Source organism: Arachis hypogaea, chromosome 16 (assembly GCF_003086295.3).
Source record: "Arachis hypogaea cultivar Tifrunner chromosome 16, arahy.Tifrunner.gnm2.J5K5, whole genome shotgun sequence".
NCBI classification, from domain to species: domain Eukaryota; kingdom Viridiplantae; phylum Streptophyta; class Magnoliopsida; order Fabales; family Fabaceae; genus Arachis; species Arachis hypogaea.
The window spans coordinates 10,036,668-10,057,473 of record NC_092051.1 but is presented as its reverse complement, the minus strand read 5'-3'; the positions used below and the strand labels follow the sequence as shown (position 1 = coordinate 10,057,473).

General features: G+C 28.9%; 2 protein-coding genes and 1 long non-coding RNA gene across 3 annotated transcripts; 2 read left to right on the top strand and 1 right to left on the bottom strand.

Annotated features, from left to right (window-relative positions):
• Positions 1 to 715: 715 nt before the first annotated feature.
• On the bottom strand, positions 716 to 1,949 carry LOC140179697 (uncharacterized). Its single transcript, XR_011873501.1, has 3 exons — positions 1,245 to 1,949; positions 1,047 to 1,169; positions 716 to 912 (listed from the first exon to the last, which is right to left on the bottom strand). It is a non-coding gene; the product is annotated as an uncharacterized lncRNA (long non-coding RNA).
• A 4,826-nt stretch (positions 1,950 to 6,775) lies between these two features.
• Positions 6,776 to 9,244, top strand: LOC112756602 (uncharacterized). The gene is made up of 3 exons (XM_025805220.1): positions 6,776 to 7,088; positions 7,527 to 8,728; positions 9,239 to 9,244. Exons 1-3 carry the CDS (start codon positions 6,776 to 6,778, stop codon positions 9,242 to 9,244), a joined length of 1,521 nt encoding a protein of 506 aa, XP_025661005.1.
• A 2-nt stretch (positions 9,245 to 9,246) lies between these two features.
• LOC112756601 (uncharacterized) lies at positions 9,247 to 10,815 on the top strand. The gene has a single exon (XM_025805219.1). The coding sequence runs from the start codon at positions 9,247 to 9,249 to the stop codon at positions 10,813 to 10,815; it is 1,569 nt and encodes a 522-aa protein (XP_025661004.1).
• Positions 10,816 to 20,806: the final 9,991 nt, after the last annotated feature.

Genomic DNA, 20,806 nt, shown 5'->3' with positions numbered 1-20,806 from the left:
GTCAATGATCTTAAAGGAGGGTATTAGGTTGTTGTTTCTTATTTTTTTGGAATTTCCTTATTTGGTTTGGATAGAGTTCTCTTTCCTTTTTGCATTGGAAAGCCATATATTTTTATGAACAATCAAACTCTGAGTTTTGTCTTGTTTATTTAACTCTAAATGCAAGGTTATGTGTTTTTATTCTCTTTAATATGTGCTTTGTTTTCAATTATTTCATATGCTGAGCGCCAAGTGGAGTACCTGTTCTTGATAGTCAAAAGTAATATAACTTCAATTACTATTATGAAATTTAAGAGATAAAATTATAAATAGAGCCTCACAATTGTTGATAACAAAACCTATAAGTTTCTTATGCCAAATTCGTCAATCGTCAAGCATGGCAATCTTCTATATGAACCTGAAGTGGACCTCCGAGCTTGGTTTTAAGCTGTTGTTACAACATGATACTGCTGTTTTAAATTACTAGCAAAATCAACACAGTTGCTAATTTCTAGTTTTCGTAATTGTAATGCTTTAATTTTTTAAACGCGACATAAAAGCAAAATGTAATAATTTTGGAATGGATGCATATGCATCAGGACTATCTTTTCTGGTCATTCCAAGTGCCTAGAGTATCCGATATCTTTCTATAAACATGTAGTTAGGTATTCAATTCATTTCACCAGAAATTCAGAAATCATCCAATTTACCAACAAACATAATTTTTCAACCATAGCAAAAAATCATTCATATTACAGACATTTATCCATTTGCATTAATTTACTAAACTCATCAAATATTCAATCTTAAAATATTTTTAATTTTTAAAACAATCCCCTATCTAGAGAAATCAAATCGGCAGCGACTTTAACGCAATAAATCTCTTTCTCTCTCGGCCCGCAACAGCGGCGGCTGCATCCACAGCTCTGTTTACTTCCGCAACAACAGAAACAATTTTTATTTCAACATGCAATTTGGATAACTCAATCCTAAAACATCAATGCCACGAAATTCTTAATAACATAACAGAATACTAACGACAAGGGTTTTTAAGCAGAAAAACTTACTGCAACAAAGAAACGGAATAGCAACGACCTCTAAACCGATCTGACCGGCAGCTACCTCCAGTGACGGCGGCTACCAAAAGCTCTGTTGGTGGATTTCCGATGACCAGAGGCGCAAGGACACAGCTGTAATGGAAGTCAATGACAACAATATTTCCAGAAGTTAAAGAAAATGGAAATTAGAGGGAAGAACGCCCTTACCGGTAGTGGATCCCGGCGACGCAACCCACAACGACGGCGACGGATGGGTAGTGACGGAGCTCTCACAAAGCTCCCTGTTCTCTCTCCTATTCGCGACCAAGCTCGATGACGGTGGAAGCTCGCACAGCAACGGCGACGGTTCGGTTGAGGGCGACGAGGCTTACCGCTCCACACGACGGTTCAGCAACAGCGGCAGTGGCTCCTCGTCCTCTCTTCCCTTCGCTTTTCCTCTCCCTCAGCTCAGATCAGCAGCGGATTCGACCCCACCAGCGATGGCAAAGGCTCGCGCCGAGGACGACGGCGGCGAGGCTCGAGGCGACGGTGGTGGCTTCGCACAGCAGGGCGGCGTGATGGTGGTACGACGACAACGACAGAACACAGCTCCTCTCCCTTCTCGCGTTCTGTTCAACGACGCTCTCACTCCCTCTTCCCTTCGACGGCGACGGCGAAAAGCACGGCGCTAGGACGCGACGACCTCCCCTCTTCATCTCCTCTGCCGCGTGACTTCTTCATCTTTTTCGACGTCTCCTCCTCCCTGATAGCGACACGACGGCGCAGCGGCAGTGATGCCCGCCGGCGCCGTTTTCCCTCTTCTCTTCTCCTTCTTCTCCTTCTTCTCCATTTATCTTTCCCTTTCTCTTTCTATGTTTCTTTCTTTCTTTCTTTTTGAACGAGAGATGGCACCTTGGAGAGGGTTTAGGGTTAGTGTGCATGTGTTTTTTGAGATGTTAGGGTTAACGTTAAATTTGAGAATATTTAAATTAATTAGGATTTGATAATCTACTTAATATATTAAAACTGGGTTTTTCCCCAACTAATAAAGGTGACGTGTCGATCCTTCGTGAGTCCATTTTCCCTCCAAAATGTTATAAATTTTCCATCTATTCTAAGTTATTTTATAAAAAATATCTTTATTATAATGATATTATAATTAATATTTAATGAATAATATATAATTATACCAATTTAGGAACATATCTTCATTATTATTATTATATCAAATCAATATTTAATGCACTATTAAATTACTTTTTAATTATCAATTAAAAATACTTTTAATAATAATAATAATAATAATAATAATAATAATATATGATAATGATATAATAATGGCACCAGTCGTAGTAATCATGATAAGAATATTTGATTCTAATCATAAAATGATCAAATCTTATAATATTAATAACGCACATTGATTTTAAATATTTTTAGTTATTTTAATTATATTAATTATAAAAATATTGATATAATTTTAATTCTTATTCATTATTCAATAATAATAATAATAATAATAATAATAATAATAATAATAATAAATTGTAATAATAAAATTGAAATTATCACGTAGGTAAAGTAACATCTTAAAATTATAATAATTTATCACTGGTAATCGTAAAAATTATAATAGGGTTACGTAAAACTATTTTTAGCATTAGCATATAATAATTCTACAAGTTATTTTTTTTATTACTTTAACCCGTTATAATTCTATCTTCTTATGATATTTATTTCAAACATTTTTAGTTATTATACCGTCCATGATAATATATATTTACCCCCTTTCTATTTCAATCTGTGTATATTAGGTATAATATTTTTATTTATTGTCCAAGATTTCTCTAATCACGATAGATAGAAGATAATGATTCTAATTATGATATGATAAAATTATATAATTTTAACAAAATTAATATATGATGCAAAATTACTGTATATAATAAAAAATTACTTTAATAATAAATAATTTACATATTTATTTTTGTTTTACTAAAGTCTATATATAATGTTTTTCTGTAGTACATGAATCTAAATTTGAGAGTCAACTCATAATTTTATATTTTTTTAACTACTTCATAGAGTAAGAATGTATTCTTCGTTTTTTATTGAAGTTGATCCTTTTAAGGTACAATTTATAATTTTTTTTATAATATTTTTCATATACTCATTCTATTATATTATTCTTTTGATAATTTATTAATTGTTGTTGCTCTAAGTTATTCTTATCGTCTAATGTTTCAGTTCGATTGTCTTTTGTCACAATCGTTTACAATGTATCACATCCATGAAATACCCCGTCGAGTTGTCTTCACTGATTTGGGTTCCAACTACATGGATGTAAGCGTTCAAAGAAGGGGGAATAATCTCCGAAGGATGGTTAGATCTACTCAACTATTATGACCAACCTAATGGAACGTGGTTAAAGTTAGCTTTCTTGGGAGGAGCTCAATTTTTGATTGAGGAATTGTTTCCATGGAACTTTATGGGGCAAGTTCAATATTGTTTAAATAATTTGGTTTTAATATTAGTATTTGATTAAATTAGTATTAGAAAATTTTAAATTATTGTCTCAAATTATATATTATGAGTATTTTTCGTGAATGTGCTATTTTTAAATATTTTAATAAAATGAAGTACTGTAAGATATATTTAAGTTTATTTTATCCTTTATTTCTTTAGTTGTATTTTCATTAAATTCGAAAAAAATCTCAACCTAAACATATAGTAAATCGTTGACCTAAACACAATTTCTTTGTCAAAAAAAAAAAAAAAAACAAATTTTATCTAGAAAAAATAATGAAACATGCATCTTTTGATGATATATACAAAGTGTAATAGAAATAAAATAAATATTATATCATAATAATATCTTTAATTGCATTGTAATTAGCTCATAAATAATGTATGATTATATTATTTTGGGAAAATATCTTATTATAGTTATATCAAATTAATATTTAATATATTATTAAACTAATTATCAATTAATGATATTTTTATTTAATGTATTATTAAACTAATTATCAATTAATGTATTATCATTTAACTGAATTAATCTAAATATTTAATGAAGATAAAGGATAAATTTGTATTTTGAATATATATTCTTTATGTATTAATATACGTGTGCATGTCACTTTCATATTTATTTTTTAGATCAGTCAATTTTTATTAAGCATAATAAAACCAAAAAAACCAATAAATAATTACTTGAGTTTTTCGTTATTCCTATATATATGCTTTATTTTTTTTATAATACAGTTTATGTCCATTTATTTTTATTTTTTATATAAAAATTATATTATATATTTATATATTACTTTTTTTAACTCATTCTTATAAATATTGACATATAATTAATATAGATAACATATGTATCAAATAAATATCTTTATTAAATTAATTATAACAACTGATACAAGATAATAATATAAGAATAACCTAATTATAGCAACAATTTTTATTAAAATAATTGACTAATAATTTGAATATAATTAATATAATTAAATTGATATAATCAATATGATTGAGAGTATATGACAATTATAGCAATTATATCAATTTCAAGCATAATTAACGTGACTTCATAATAATAATTCATGTGACTAATAACCTATTATGCAATAATAATAATAATAATAATAATAATAATAATAATAATAATAATAATAATAATAGTTTCGACTTCATATAATTGATATAATTGATATAGTTCTAATAAGTATATAATAATAATATTATATGGACATAAAATTAATTAATTAACTAATTAAATTTAGATTATGGAGTTTTATTTTTAAATCAAATTTTTAATCATTAGTGATTTTATATTTTACATTTATAGTAAATTTTGACTATAAAAAGAAAAAAAAATAGTTTTGATTGTTTCCTATTTTATTTATTTACAGTCATAATTAAAATTGATATAATTATAGTAAGTCTCTATAATTAATATTTGGTTTTAATATTAGTATTTGATTAAATTATTATTAAAAAATTTTAAATTATTATCTCAAATTATATATTATGAGTATTTTTCATGAACGTGCTATTTTTAAATATTTTAATAAAATAAAGTACTGTAAGATATATTTAAGTTTATTTTTATCCTTTATTTCTTTAGTTGTATTTTCATTAAATTCGAAAAAAAATTCTACCTAAACATATAGTAAATCGTTGACCTAAACACAATTTTTTTGCTGAAAAAACAGATTTTATCTAAAAAAAATAATGAAACATGCATCTTTTGATGATATATACAAAGTGTAATAGAAATAAAGTAAATATTATGTCATAATAATATCTTTAATTGTATTATAATTAGCTCATAAATTATGTATGATTATATTATTTTGAGAAAATATTCTCATTATAGTTATATCAAATTAATATTTAATATATTATTAAACTAATTATCAGTTAATGATATTTTTTATTTAGTATATTATTAAACTAATTATCAATTAATGTATTATCATTCAACTTAATTAATCTAAATATTTAATGAAAATAAAGGATAAATTTGTGTTTTGAATATATATTCTTTCTGTATTAATATACGTGTGCATGTCACCTCCATATTTATTATTTCAAATTTAATGAAAATACAACTAAAGAAATAAAGGATAAAAATAAACTTAAATATATCTTACAGTACTTCATTTTATTAAAATATTTAAAAATAGCACATTCAGGAAAAATACTCATAATATATAATTTGAGACAATAATTTAAAATTTTCTAATACTAATTTAATCAAATACTAATATTAAAACCAAATTACTTAAACAATATTATTATTATTATTATTATTATTATTATTATTATTATTATTATTATTATTATTATTATTATTATTATTATTATTTGTCTTTAATTTCATGCTTTTAATTCGTTTTTTTTTAATTAGATGTTATTGAACTCTTAACCAAAAAAAGAGAACTTATATCATGGTCAAAAGTAGGAAAAAGTGGCCATTACATTTAGGTAATTGTTCGACTCACGCGTGTAAATCTTCTATTTCCTAACTTTATCTAAGACGCTAATTATAGTAATATATTATGAGGAGTTAAATTCTCATGCGATCTTCTCGATGCTTAACAAATGAATTGAAGTTCTCATATATTGTTTATTTATTAACAGGTCAAACATCAGTGCATAATTGATGGAAACTGAAATTGTTTCATCCTTGAAAGTCATGATGGATGAAAATAATGTTCTAGCAAAGGCATTTCGTTCAACACGGGATAGATACCAAGTTGATGGCTCTGCTGATGTTAAGTTACGGTTAATAACCAGAAGAAATATTGATATAAGGACATATAATTTGCCAACAGCATCTGAAGTTGCTGCACTGATAGTTGGAGATATTGATGAGAGCGGAGTTAATAGGGATATAATAATTGAGACAAAATCAAGAATCTTACAGAGGATAGAAGTAGTACATCCAATGTACCTTGCTCTTCAATATCCTTTGTTGTTTCCATACGGTGAGGATGGTTACAGATTACATATAGCTACTGTTTCTCGACCAAATGTCAGAAAAACTAAGAAAAGACTAACAATAAGCATGAGAGACTTCTTCGCATACAGACTTTAAAGAAGGACTAATGAGTCTCAGATCCTTTTGTGGTCAAGAAGATTACTGCAACAATTTATAGTAGATACCTACACTATGGTTGAGTTAGAACGGCTTTTATATTTACGATCGAAACAACTTGAGGCTAGGCAAGTTCAAGCAATTGCATGAGTGTATGGTTCGTGGTGAAACTAATGCCATTAACAATGGACAAAGAATTATTCTTCCAAAGAGCTTTACCGGTGGTTCAAGGTACATGTTTAACAATTGCAAGGATGCTTTTGCAATATGTAAATATGATGGATATCCAAGTTACTTTATCACTATGACATGTAATCCAAAATGGAATGAGATAAAAAGAGAGGTAACATCTCAAGGACTCCATGCAGAGGATATACCAGACATCTTATGTAGAATATTCAAGTTGAAGGTTGATAAATTAATTAAGGAATTGAAGAAAGGAACATTCTTTAGAAAGATTATTGGATGTAAGTATAACTAATCTTCCTACGAATTTTTATTTACTCTATCTATATTATCTATAGTACACTCATTGTATAGTACACTATCGTTATTAAGAAACAATTATGTATATAGCACATACATGGTATGATCATTCGATAGTGTACTATCTTGAGTGTATTACAGTGCATCTATATTGTTTGTATTACCTCAAGCTCATTGTATGGTACACTTATATAGTTTTATATGATTTTATTTTAGTATAATTTTTTCCTATTTACTTTATCATGCTTATTCGCACTACACGCTTGGGTTTATATAGTTTAGTTTAGAATCAATTATTTTTTAAATCACACCATCTGATTTGTTTGCAATGCACTTGATCTTATATGCTTTAGATTTTTGAATAAATATTTATTTACTTTGTCCAAGTTATTAGTAATATCATATCTTTAAATTTGCAGACTGTCTAACTATAGAGTTTCAGAAGAGAGGTCTACCACACACCCATCTTCTTTTGTTCATGCATCCGAAATCAAAACCACGAACTGTTGATGACATAGACAAGGTTATTAAGACAGAGATTCCAAATAGGGGGGAAAATCCAAAATTGTATGCTGCTGTTGAGAAATATATGATTCATGGTCCATGCGGTCATTTAAATAGTAAGAGCCAATGCATGATCAATGGTAAATGCTCAAAGTTTTTTCCCAAAGCATTCAGAGATAGGACAATTATTGACGAAGCAGGCTTTCCAAGATATCAAAGAAGAGATGATGGGCGAACTGTATCAAAGAAAAATGTTGAGGTTGACAACTCCTTCATAGTTCCATACAATGCCGGTCTTCTTTTAAAATTTGGATGTCACATCAATGTTGAGTATACTTGCCAAACTTCAGCAATCAAATATCTGTTCAAGTATCTTCACAAGGGTAATGACAGGGTGACAGCTGTATTTTATCAAAACAATGGATCTCAGGTAGATGAAATACGTAATTATTATGATTGTAGATATATATCAGCATGTGAAGCTGCATGGAGATTGTTTGGTTATCCTATTCAAATGAAGGAACCAGCAGTAATAAGATTGCCATTCCATCTTCCTGATGATATGCCAATTGTTTACAAAGATACCGATACAATTCAGTCGGTTGTTGAGACTTATTTTTTCAAGAAATCTATGTTGATTGGATGGTTCAAAGCAAATGAAGTCCATAATAATGCAAGAAATCTGACTTATTCTGAGTTTTCAACAAAATTTGTTTGGAATGGAGAGCATCATATGTGGACTCAGAGAAAGCAAGGATATGCCATAGGAAGGATATCTCATATACCACCAATGAATAAGGAAGATTACTATCTAAGGCTACTTTTGAACATTCAAAAGGGATGCACGAGTTTCAGCAATCTAAGAACAGTTGATGGTGTCGTTTATGACTCCTTCAAAGATGCATGCTATGCTCTAGGATTGTTGCAGGATGACAGAGAATTCATTAATGCAATCTCTGAAGCAGGAACATGGCACTCTGCAACTTTTTTAAGGAGACTTTTTGTTGTTTTATTAACATCAAATAACATGAGTAGACCAGATTTTGTTTGCAAAAGACTTGAAACTTTCTCTCTGATAATGTACTATATGAACAAAGAAGATTACTGCAAATGGAAGGTAAATATAGTCTATTACAATTTTTTCCATGTTAGAATTCAAATTAGCATATAATTATAACAAAAATATTGGATAAGAAATTTTAAGAGTGATTTTCTTTAACAAAATGTCTTTTTTGGGAGTAACATTATCATACATATGGAAAATTGTTTATTGGTGTTCACTTTAACTTTTTCTCTTTCTCTTTACTCCCTCCTCTTAATACAAATTTTGATTCATTGTTGTAAATCATATCTATTTCATCTAAGAAACCGTAACTAAATCCACATACTTCCAATACTTGCATTTGTATCGGTTGTTTGTGCCTTTTTTTTGTATGTTATAATGATTTTGATATCCATGTTAATCACAATAATATTTTTTAAAGGGACATGTTACTAATGAAGCATTTTTTAAACCAAAAACAAGGAGTGTTATTTATCATTCAACAATGCATTTCAAACATTTTTTGCCAGAGACTAATTTAATAATTTTTCAAATAATTGTGTTATTTTAAATTGAAAAATATAGATTTGATCATGTCAGAAGTTCAAATAAAAGATATTGCACTTGCAAAAATTGAAGATTTGCTCCAATCAAATGACAAGTCATTGAAAGAATATTGTGGAATGCCATATCCTTCAGAAAATTTAGTGTCCAGCTTAGAAGACAGAATTATAATGGAAGAGTTGAACTTTGACGTTAATGCTCTTGCGAATGAACTAGGTGGGTATTTAGAAAGACTAACTGATGAGCAGAAATTTGCATACGATCAAATAATTAGTGCTGTTAGCGGTAATATAGGTGGACTTTTCTTCTTATACGGTCAAGGTGGTTGTGGAAAAATATTCTTATGGTTAACTATATCATGCTCGATTAGGTCTAAAGGAGGTATAGTTTTAAATGTTGCTTCGAGTGGGATTGCTGCACTTCTGTTGCCTAATGGAAGAACTGCACATTCAAGGTTTAAAATTCATTTGACAATAAATGAAGATTCTTTGTGTAGCATTAAACAGGGAAGTCCTCTTGCAAGGTTAATATCCAAGTCCAAATTAATCATATGGGATGAAGCTCCAATGATAAGTAAGTATTGTTACGAAACTTTAGACAAATGCCTCAGAGACATCTTAAGGTGCTCAGATTCGTATAATGCTCATTTGCAATTTGGAGGTAAAGTTGTTGTTCTTGGAGGAGATTTTAGACAAATTTTACCTGTGATTTCCAGAGGCTCAAGGCAAGATATAATTCAGTTTTCTATTAATTCTTCATATTTATGGCATAACTGTAAGGTTTTGAAACTTACAAAAAACATGAGATTGTCACTAAGTGAAAATAACAACATACAAGAACTCAGAGATTTTGCAGAATGGCTACTCAAAATTGGTGATGGTTTGGCTGGTGATACAATAGATAATGAATCGATTGTTCATATACCATTTGACATTTTGGTTAAGAACTCTGAGATAGCTTTGGATGACCTCATTGATTTTGTGTATCCAGATATGTTATCCAATTTATCCGTTGAAAATTATTTCAAGGATAGAGCAATTCTTGCACCAACTCTGGATTGTGTCACTGATGTCAACAACAAGATGACTGCAGAGTTACCTGGACAAGAAAGAGTCTACTTAACTTCAGACTCTGTGTGTGTTGAGGAGAAAAATATGGAATTTGAGTTAGATGCTTTCTCGCCGGAGATTCTAAATGGAATAAATTATTTAGGTCTACCACCACACAAGTTGGTTCTGAAGGTTGGCGCTCCTATTATGTTGCTGCGGAATATAGACCAGACTAATGGTTTGTGCAATGGAACGAGGATGCAAGTTAGAAAAATGGGAAATCATGTGATAGAATGCAAGATTTTAACTGGTAACAAAGTTGGGAGTATTGTTCTTATCCCAAGACTGAATCTAATTCCAAATAATGAAACATTACCGGTCAGGTTTCAAAGAAGACAATTCCCAATTATCATGTCATTTGCAATGACAATAAATAAGTCCGAGAGACAAACTCTATCGAAAGTTGGAATTTACCTTCTAAAGCCAGTTTTCACCCATAGTCAATTGTATGTTGCGTTATCAAGGGTAACGAGTAAAGATGGTATGTGAGTGCTGTTGCAAGATCATGGGCACTTGGAAGATAACTGCACGATGAATGTGGTATATAGAGAAGTTTTTGAGAGCCTATAATGAAAAGGTAATAACAAAATGTCTTACTAAATTTATTTATTTATTAAAACTTATTACTATCAATTAAAAAAATTTAGAAATTCTAGGCGCTAATTGATGAATTCTTATTGTACATTAATAGTTTGAGAATATTAAAATTATCATAAAAATTCGTATTATTTTATTCTCCTAATAAACAATTTTATAATTACGTTAATCATATAATTTTATATACTAACATTGATACAGTGTTGTTTCAAGTATATATTTTGCAAGTATCAAGGAATAACATGAAATTGTTATTCAGTAGGTTTAAATTATTTATTGTTTATTACAGAACTTTTTGCATTAGTATTCTCTATTAATTTGTTTTTCATTTTGAGTTGATTTTGATATGTTCTTACTTCACAGTAAACCAACATATAAAACTTTGTTGGTGGATTTAAGTATTACTAGATTATTTATGGTCATATTGAGTATATATGTCTGATTTATTAAAAAAAGTAGATTAAATAACTATTTTATAGTTAATACAATTAACACTATATTAAGCCAATGAGTAATAGCTCAAATGGCATAAACTCCACATATTCATCTAAGAGGTTGCGAGTTCGAATTTTCATATTTTTGGTAAAAAAAAAATTAACACTATATTAAGAAAAGAAAAACAATGCATACAAGTTATTTTTTTATTAGTTAAATTATTATAATTGAAATTAATTTTAACACAACAATTTAAAATTATAATTTCAATTTTATCACGTGCATGGCACGGGTAATTACACTTGTTTTAATTAAATTAGGGTATAAAGTATTAATTTAAAATTTAATTTAATTTTTAAAATTATTTTTAAAATGTTATTATTTATCAATAATTTATTAATTAATTTTCAATCAATTATTTTAATTATTTAAATTAAATTATATAAAATTTTTATTATTTTATAACTACTAAATTTTATAATTTAAATATAAAAAATTATCTAATAATTATAAAATTAAATAAAATTTTTAATTTAATTATCGAAACTTGATTGAATTATTTTTAATAAAATAATTTTTAAAAATAAAGTCTTTTAATGAATAATTAATTTAAATTAGCTCTTAATAAGATTTTTTAAAAGTTCTGGGTCATACATTCTCTCCACTTTATAAAGATTTTCGTTCTAAAAATTTATTTAGATATAAAAAGTTTCATAGTTTTAACTTATGGTAAAACAGAAAAAAGAGGACATAACGAGGTACAAAAATCTCAAAATAAGCTCAATGGATTTGTGTTAAGATAATATGGGTGGTGTTACTCACTCTTATTCGTTTAACAAATAAAAAATTTTACTGCTTCCAAACTTGCTTATCACTCTATTCTAAAATCATTCGAATATCCAACATCATTTCCAACCTTTTATCTTACATGAAAAAGCTCCTCAACTTCTATCCCTTTCGAATTCTCATATTTATCTACGTTCAACTGTTAACTTTGACTTCCAACAAACTCAATCAAGATTTTAAACTCACTCATCATCAAGTAGCAGTCTAATCAATCGATCTTATTATTTATCGCGAGTCGTCATCCTACAAGCATTGAGCTACTGAAAAATCGAGCATCCTCTTAATGGCATTTCTTTGCCGAACTCGTGTCCTAACTTACGGCTTCTCAAACTTATAAGGTTCACCTCCTTATTCACCAGACATTCCCTGAAGAGCTAACGCATCAGCTTCTATCTCTAGGGACCACGCGTGACATTGGGATAAGCGCGAGTATGTTCAAAGCGATACAAATTTTGAGAAGGAAAAAAATAAACAACAAAGATAAGATTCGCATAAATTTGGAAGGAGACGTAAGGTCGCAGCTAGGCAACAATGTACAGGCACAAAGAAATGCTCTAGAAAGAATCATTTCGCATCTTAATGAGAAATATTGAATCTAAAAACTCTAAAAGAGACAAGAAAAGGATAGTGATAAATTAGATTAAAATAAACTGAAATCAAATCAGAGGAGCACAAAGTTTACAAGAATATGAAGGAATGGTTCGAGTCACCAACTAATAAGGATGGTCAAAAGTCATAAAGTGTGCCAGAAAAAAAATTAAAATGCAAATAGAAAAGAATTTTGATTTCAAAGAACTTCAATAAAAATCATAGAGGAGAACCGAGAAATTGTTACAAAATTCAAAAGAATTAGTAAAAACGTAAATATTGCGTTATATTAAAACAAATTCAAGTCAAACTAGATTATGTAAGATTTATAAAATGAAAAATTAGTTAGGCTAAGGATAAAATATTTTATCAAAAACCTTAAAAGATACTTTAAGTACATAATAAAAAGAATTTGAATAAAAACAACAGCAAGGTTGGTAGGGAATCAAGTTGTAATTCTAAGAAAGAATTTTGAATTTAAGAACTTCGATAAGAATAACAAGAGGAAGAACGGTGCAATCATTTGAACAAATTCTGAACTGAATTGAAAAGAATACTAAAAGTCAATGGTAGCATTCACAAAGAACAGATAAACTCAAAAAAAAATGAATTTATTTTTTCGAAAGAAATACTAAAAGTTTAAATAAAGTATTGCATCAGAATAACTCAAATTAAAATTAAATATGTAAAGTTTATAAAATAAAATTTAATTTTTTTTTTGTGACAAAATAGAACTTAATTGAACTATGAACAAAAATATTTAGATCCTTTAAAAAATTTTAATATTTTTCTAGAGTATACATAATTTTATCAAAATAATCTTATTTTTCATGAGTATATATAATGGTATAAGATAAATTTCATTTTTATTATGAATATCTTTCCTAGCATTTTGAATATTTGTAAACAAAGATAATAATTTATCCATAAACAAAAACCAATTGCAACAAATCCATACACATTCCTCAACAACTTTTCCTATTATTTTACACCCACCTTCACGCATATTCCCTATTATTTAGCTTCAGTAACCCGCCCTCAATTTTCTTTATCCAAATTACTACCCATTGCACCACTTCTTGGCATAACCGGTACTTCCTTGAAAATCCAAGCAAGCATAACAACCCTATTTAACATGTTTTCTGGTGAGCCTCAGGTTAGTCTATATATTTTTTCACTTGCTATGGTATTTAATTTTAGTTTAGGTTAGTTTATACTTTTTAGTTTTTACTCGTTATGATATTTAATTTAATTTAACATATTTTTAATTTAATTAAAAGATTGGATTTTATATTAGACTTGATGATGATTATATATATAGGTCGAGATGGAGCGTAAGGAAACTATACCTAAATGCATAACTATTTTGTAACAACCCATATCACTCTTAACCTTTTTTTTTTTTAATTATTGCATACAGTATCTATTATACCCTTATCACTTTATAGTAGATTTAAGTTATTATCATTAAGCTGTTTCATTTATTTCATGCATTATATATCTATATTTATAAAACATAAAATGAGTAAACTTGAATTTTTTTTTTTTACTTTTATTTAGTCTTGTATTAACTCATGTTAGTTTTATATTTTAAAGAAAAAATTTAAAATTTAAAAGGTTTATATAATAATTAAATCTAAAAATAAAGTCAAAATTAAGTAATTTGATTTGAAGTTTGAATTACTTCCTAAAAAATCGAAGCAGCCTAAGAATCGTATTGTTTGTGGTTTTTTTAAAAATTTATTTAAAAGTTTTTTTATAAATTATATTCGTACTTTGTAACTGATTTTTACATTCAACTAGCATAGTTGTTATAGAAATCAATAAACTCTCCTTGAAAGCATCAACTTTACTTGCTTCAATCATCAGGTGTTTGTCTTCTCCCAACAATCATTGCCACGTGAGAGTGATGGAAAAATTGATCAAATCTCTCTTCCAATGCTTCTTTGCACGACGGGTGAGGTAAGTTATATTTTGTTTTTCTATGGAGTAACACAAAATAATACCGAGAATTTTTCCTTTCTCTTTCTCTAAATTATTTTATACTTAATTGTCAGGAAATCTCAAATACGAAGGTCTTGTTTTGCCAATCTTCCGGTCGATATAATTACTGACATCTTTATCAGACTTCCCATAAAATCTGTTCTTATTTGTAGATGTGTTTGCAAGCATTGGAACACATTCATTTCTGATACAAATTTTGCTAAGTTACTCTTTACTTATACACCTCCTACTATGATGATCCGACGCTGGAATTCAAGAATCTTTCATCTTGTTGAATATGACCGAATTGAATGGCATGAAAAGAGAAATAATCTATTCTGCCTCAATTTGTTTGAAGTCCTGAAACCCAATAATAGTAGCAGTATAAAACTTGATCCTAAATTTGAGATTTTTCTCCCTAATCCCAAATCAATTCAGAGTAGAAGAGTTCCTCTTCATGTGCGTTCTTGTAATGGTCTTTTTTTCATGAGTTCTTCAAAGGAAGGTGACTTTTCATTTGTTTGCAACCCAATAACAGGTGTGTTCATAAGACTTCCAAAACAACCTCCAATCTTGACACCCTGCGAGCAAATATCTTGGTGTTTTGGTTTTCACCCAAAAACAAACCAATACAAGGTAATGAGAATCCATATCTTTAAACATGATCATCGGATGGTTGTTGAAATGCACACAGTTGGAACATCGACATGGATAAATATTGAGGTAGATTATCCCAAGTATTTGACACATGTGTTCAAACATCCTACCTATTTTAATGGGGCACTTCATTGGATTTGTAGAGATGTTGATAGAAATTACTCAATATGGGCTTTCGATTTTGACACAGAGCAGTTCCAATTCTTCTCTTACACGCCCAAGAGTCAAGGTAAAGGCACCATATTAAAATTTAGGGGTTCTCTTTGCTTCATGTATTTTGATGAACTGCTTATCTCAATATGGATGATGAAAAGATATGAAGTTGGAGAATCTTGGACTCCCATCTTCCAGTATTCCATAACCATATCTCAGTTACCTAGTTGTATGGCCTACCTTGATCGTGAAAATCAAGAGTTTATTATTTTTGGGACTCCTTGGTATGATTTCAAGGTTCATGGCAAGTTTCAAGTGCTTGGCCATGTTCCTACCCTTATCCCACTGAAAAACATTATCATAGGAGATAACGTAGAGGTGCAGAATATTTACTCATTAGATAAAAAAAAATCTTTTAAATTGAGTTCTATTTTTTGTTAGTTGTAAAAAAAAGAAATTTATTTTGATTTTTTTTATTAACAGTAAATTTATGTTTAATTGTTTTAGATTCGCTCACATCTTATTTTGGTTGCTTAATTATTGTTTCTAGTTACTCAATAGTGTTTGCAAAATTGTTAGTAAAATTCTTTTTTCTAAACTATTATAATTTAAAATATAATTTAAATTAATTCAATGTAACTTGTAATTTCTGTTTTAATTTATTGGTTTAATCATCTTTAACGAAATAAAATTTTAAATTTTAAATTTTAAAAAATAAAAAACTAAATAATTAAGTTACTAGGATAATCAAATTTATTTACAGCAATATAAAAGAATGTTTTATAAAATGCAAAATATGTATTTGTATATAAAATGGTTAATTAGAGACTAATTTTTAATATATTTATAATTTGATTGAATAATTATATATTAACTACTATCGTTTACTACATGCACATTAAAATTCAATCATCGAATTAATAAAGAATGAGGTACAAGAAATTAAGAGTAAGAGATTCATTACTAAATCAAGAACTAGGCATCAATCTACTATCCTTCCATATTAAGTACATACTCCATAATAATCTGATTTATATAGCTAGATACATATTATTGTAATAATTGCATTATACCGAGTCAAAATAATTAAAAGAAATTAACGAAGATGTATCTTGATAATTGAGTACCAGAATAATAATACTGGTCGATGCTAATAAGAGATGGCTTAAAGTCAATCATTTTTTGTTAATAATCTTGAAAATTAAGGAAACAGCTAATTAAGCTAGTGTTATAAATAATTTGAGTATGGTTAAATTTTTTTTTTTTTTTGTTAAACAAGGATTACTAATCACTAACGAGAATGTGGCACGCAACCTAGGCCTAAGGCTCTCAAGTGAAGATGAAAAGGATGAATAAAAGGAAAGCCCTTTGGTAGTGTTTGAAAGAGAAATTCTTACTGAAAAATAAAAATTAGGAGATTGAAATTGAAATAAATTTTTGTATTGCGTTTGGTGTAAAATGGATAAAATTGAATTATGTTTTAATATCCTATTTGATTTGAAATAAAAATAGAGACCGAAATATATAAAATGACTAAATTACTTTTATTATTTTAAATAAAAAATACAAAAAAAAAAGAACAGAATCCTAGTTTCTCTTTTTTTTTTCCTTCTCCATCTCTTTCGTTTAGGGCTGGCAATGGGTAGGATAAGGCAGGGTTTAGATTCTATCCTAATCTTACTCGCGAGTTGAAAACTTTCTTAAAACTCTACTCTACCCTACCTACGGATTGAGAATCTCTCAACCCTAACCCTACTCGACCTGCACCCTAAAGTTCTAAACCCTACCCTACTTGCAAAAACAAAATTTTTTTTAAATAAATATAAAATTCAACCATTCCGAATTTCATATATATTAATAAAATAGAAAATAAAAAACTAAGTTCAAATTAAAAATAATAAAATATTAAAAAAATCCAACATAAAATTACAAATAATATGATCATCAACTAACTTAGTGATTATTTCAAGTTTTTATAAGAAGATTGTGAGTACAAGACTCACTTTCTTCACTACATACATAACTTTTACATATATATTATATAATATATTAAGGGTTCGGGTGGGGTAGGGTAGGGTATTTCCTAAACCCGTACCCTACCCTACCCGCAGGCAAATTTGCATCACCCTACCCGGAACGGGTCGGATAGACAACCCTATCCGAACGGGTTGGTCTGGATTGAGTACGCGCAGGTAGGGTATATATTGTCAGCCCTACTTTCGCCTTTCTCATTTTCGAATTTCAGTGGTTCTCCATCATATCACCCCATCTCGTCGGTGCCACTCTCCTCCTTGGCATCGACTTCACCTCCGACGATGAGGAAGCCCACAAAAAATCAACACCAACAGTAATAATTACAGCAAACCAGCAACAATCACAATAATAACTACACCTAAATCAACTTTATAATTACAATCACAACAATAGCAAAATAGAACATTAATTAGCTTATCAAAATTTTAAAACCTAAATCAACTTTATTATTAAAATTATAGCAAATTGGCAAATTAATTAATTGGATGAAGAAGGCAAGAAATTGTGAATGAGAAAATTAGAAAAGAGGGAACAAGGACTCACAATCACTAACCACATCGAGGAGCAGCCACAGGAGGCGAGATGGCGACGTCGACAAGAAAAAACAGCAATAGCAAGGGCAAGAGATGACAATGACGCACGAACCTGGGCAAGTCGCTGGCTACTTTTTCTTGACTGAGCTGTCGACGATGAGGCCACAAAAGTTGCAACACACGACCACGAGATTGTGGTGGTCCTGACGGCAGCGATAAGACAGTGTCTTCCGTTAGGGCTCTTTGATGGTGATACAGACTCCTGAGCTACACCACGCTGGTTCTGTGCGTCCCTGGTTCTCAGTGGAGGGGTGGTTGGCTATGAAGGAAAGGTGCTAGATGGAGGCTAGCGATGATGATGATGATGATGATGATGATGGTGGTGATGATGATGATGATGATGAGTGACCGTGTGTTGAAAGAGGGAGTGAAAGAAGAAGAAAGTGTGAGAGGTGTGATAATTAAAGGCATTTTAGGAATAAAATGTGTTATTAAAATTTTAGTCTCTGTTGTCATATAAAATTTCAGTCTCATATGTTCCTATCTTTTGGAGATATTAAGGTAGCGTTTGTTTTGAGGTACTGAGACAGAGACTGAGAGATTGAGACTCAGTATCATGTTTGTTAGTTCAGAGACTTACTAAAATTTCTGTCTCTATATCAAAAATTTCAGTATTTCAGTACCTCCAAAAAGTAAAGACACAGGGGACTAAAATTTTTAGAGATGGAGACTAAAACTTTAATAACATTTTATACCTAAAATACCCTCATTTTAATTAATTAATTTCAATTTTATCCTTTGTGCAAATTAAATTAGAGTTTCATTTTTATTTCAATTTCTGTTTTCTATTTTGCACCAAACAGAATACTGAGATTTATTTCAATCTCTATCTCTTAGTTTCTATCTCTTAGTCTCAGTCTTTTCGTCTCTGTCTCTCCACCAAACGCTACCTAAAATACTGAAATTTTAGAGACGAAGACTGAAATTTTAATACTAATCTTTAAACCAGTAAATATAATATTGAATTTTACTTCTCCAATTTTCGTCTCAGTATCTCAAAAACAAATGCTACCTTTAACATTAGATTTAGGGATCTTACAGTTATTAACTTATTATCATTCGATATATTATTTAGACCAATTCTAATACTTAAATATCTAAAAAATATATTATTAACATATAAATAATATTTTTTAAATTATTTAAATTTTTTAATATAAATAATTTAATATTATATGGGCCAAAAAAATTAAAAAATAAAATTAATATTTCTTCTAAAAATGATTATCATCAAAATTATAAATACATGATAAAAACTTAGAATACATTAAAATAGTATCATAATAAAAATAATTCAAACATTAAATTAATAGTATAAATTTATTAAGTGAATAATTCTTAATCATAATACACTGCATTATAGATATATGTAATATATTATATTAGAAATAATTGAAGTTTTACTAAATATGAATTAAAGCTTTTAAAAAATAATAGTTTATATTCACCAATGTTATTACCATTCTATTTGTTACTTGAACCAGCTCTACTATTGTTATGAATATCAGAATGTTTAAAAAGTAATATATTATTAGTATGAGATTAATATATTTTAAATTTTACAAAAAAATAAAGTAATTTTTTATATAAATCATAGCTACTAAGAATAATAAAAGTATAATAATCAAAACATAGATCTAAACGAAAAATTATTACTTATAGATTACAACATTATATATTACCATAGTAACCTCGTATTTGGTTTTTGTACCATTAACTAGTGTATGTTCCCGTACTCTATACGGGATAATACATAAAATCAAGCACGAATATATCGGAGAGCGAGTGGAGGTCTCGGACCCCAACTTTTTTTAAAAAAAAATTAATAGTAATAAGTCATTAAGTATGATTTAATTTTTTAAAAAATTTATTTAGTATTTAGTCTAGTATAAATAAAAGTCTAGTCCAACCTAAATATTAATGATTTCTAATATCTAAAAACTAAAAAGTAAGTAATAATATTAAAATTTTTTTAAAAAGATATTATTACTAATACTTTTTACTTAAATAAAATCTTTCAAATTTCATAAAGTGGATTCTTTTTCTTCTTGTGACCGTCCTTCTTGATTTGTTTGGTATTAATTTTTTCTGTTTCAACTGAGAATTTATTTAGTTATGAATATTGTGAAGAATAACTCAGAAACAAAATTAAAGATGAATGTCTTACTAATTGTCTTTTAATTATATTGAAAAGAAACCTCATAACTCTCGTCATCGTCGTTGCTGAGCCCATCGCGTCTACCCCTTCATAACTCTCATCTTCTTTCACAGCTCATGTCGCCATCGCTGCTTATCCCGTTACCATTGCTGTTGAGTCCGTCGCCATCTTTCTCCTGTCGAGTCCCTTCTCTCTCTCTCTCTCTCTCTCTCTCTCTCTCTCTCTCTCTCTCTCTCTCTCTCTCTCTCTCTCTCTCTCTCTCTCTCTCTCTCTCTCTCTCTCTCTCTCTCTCTCTCTCATTGTGAGTCTGTTAAGTTCTTCTCTTCTTCTTCTACAGACTTATCACTTAGTTGCCGTCGCTATAAGCCCAAGCATTGCCGTTGCAGTTTCATCTGAGTCTGTCATCGGATAAAATAAAATTTTTATTCAAGTTGGA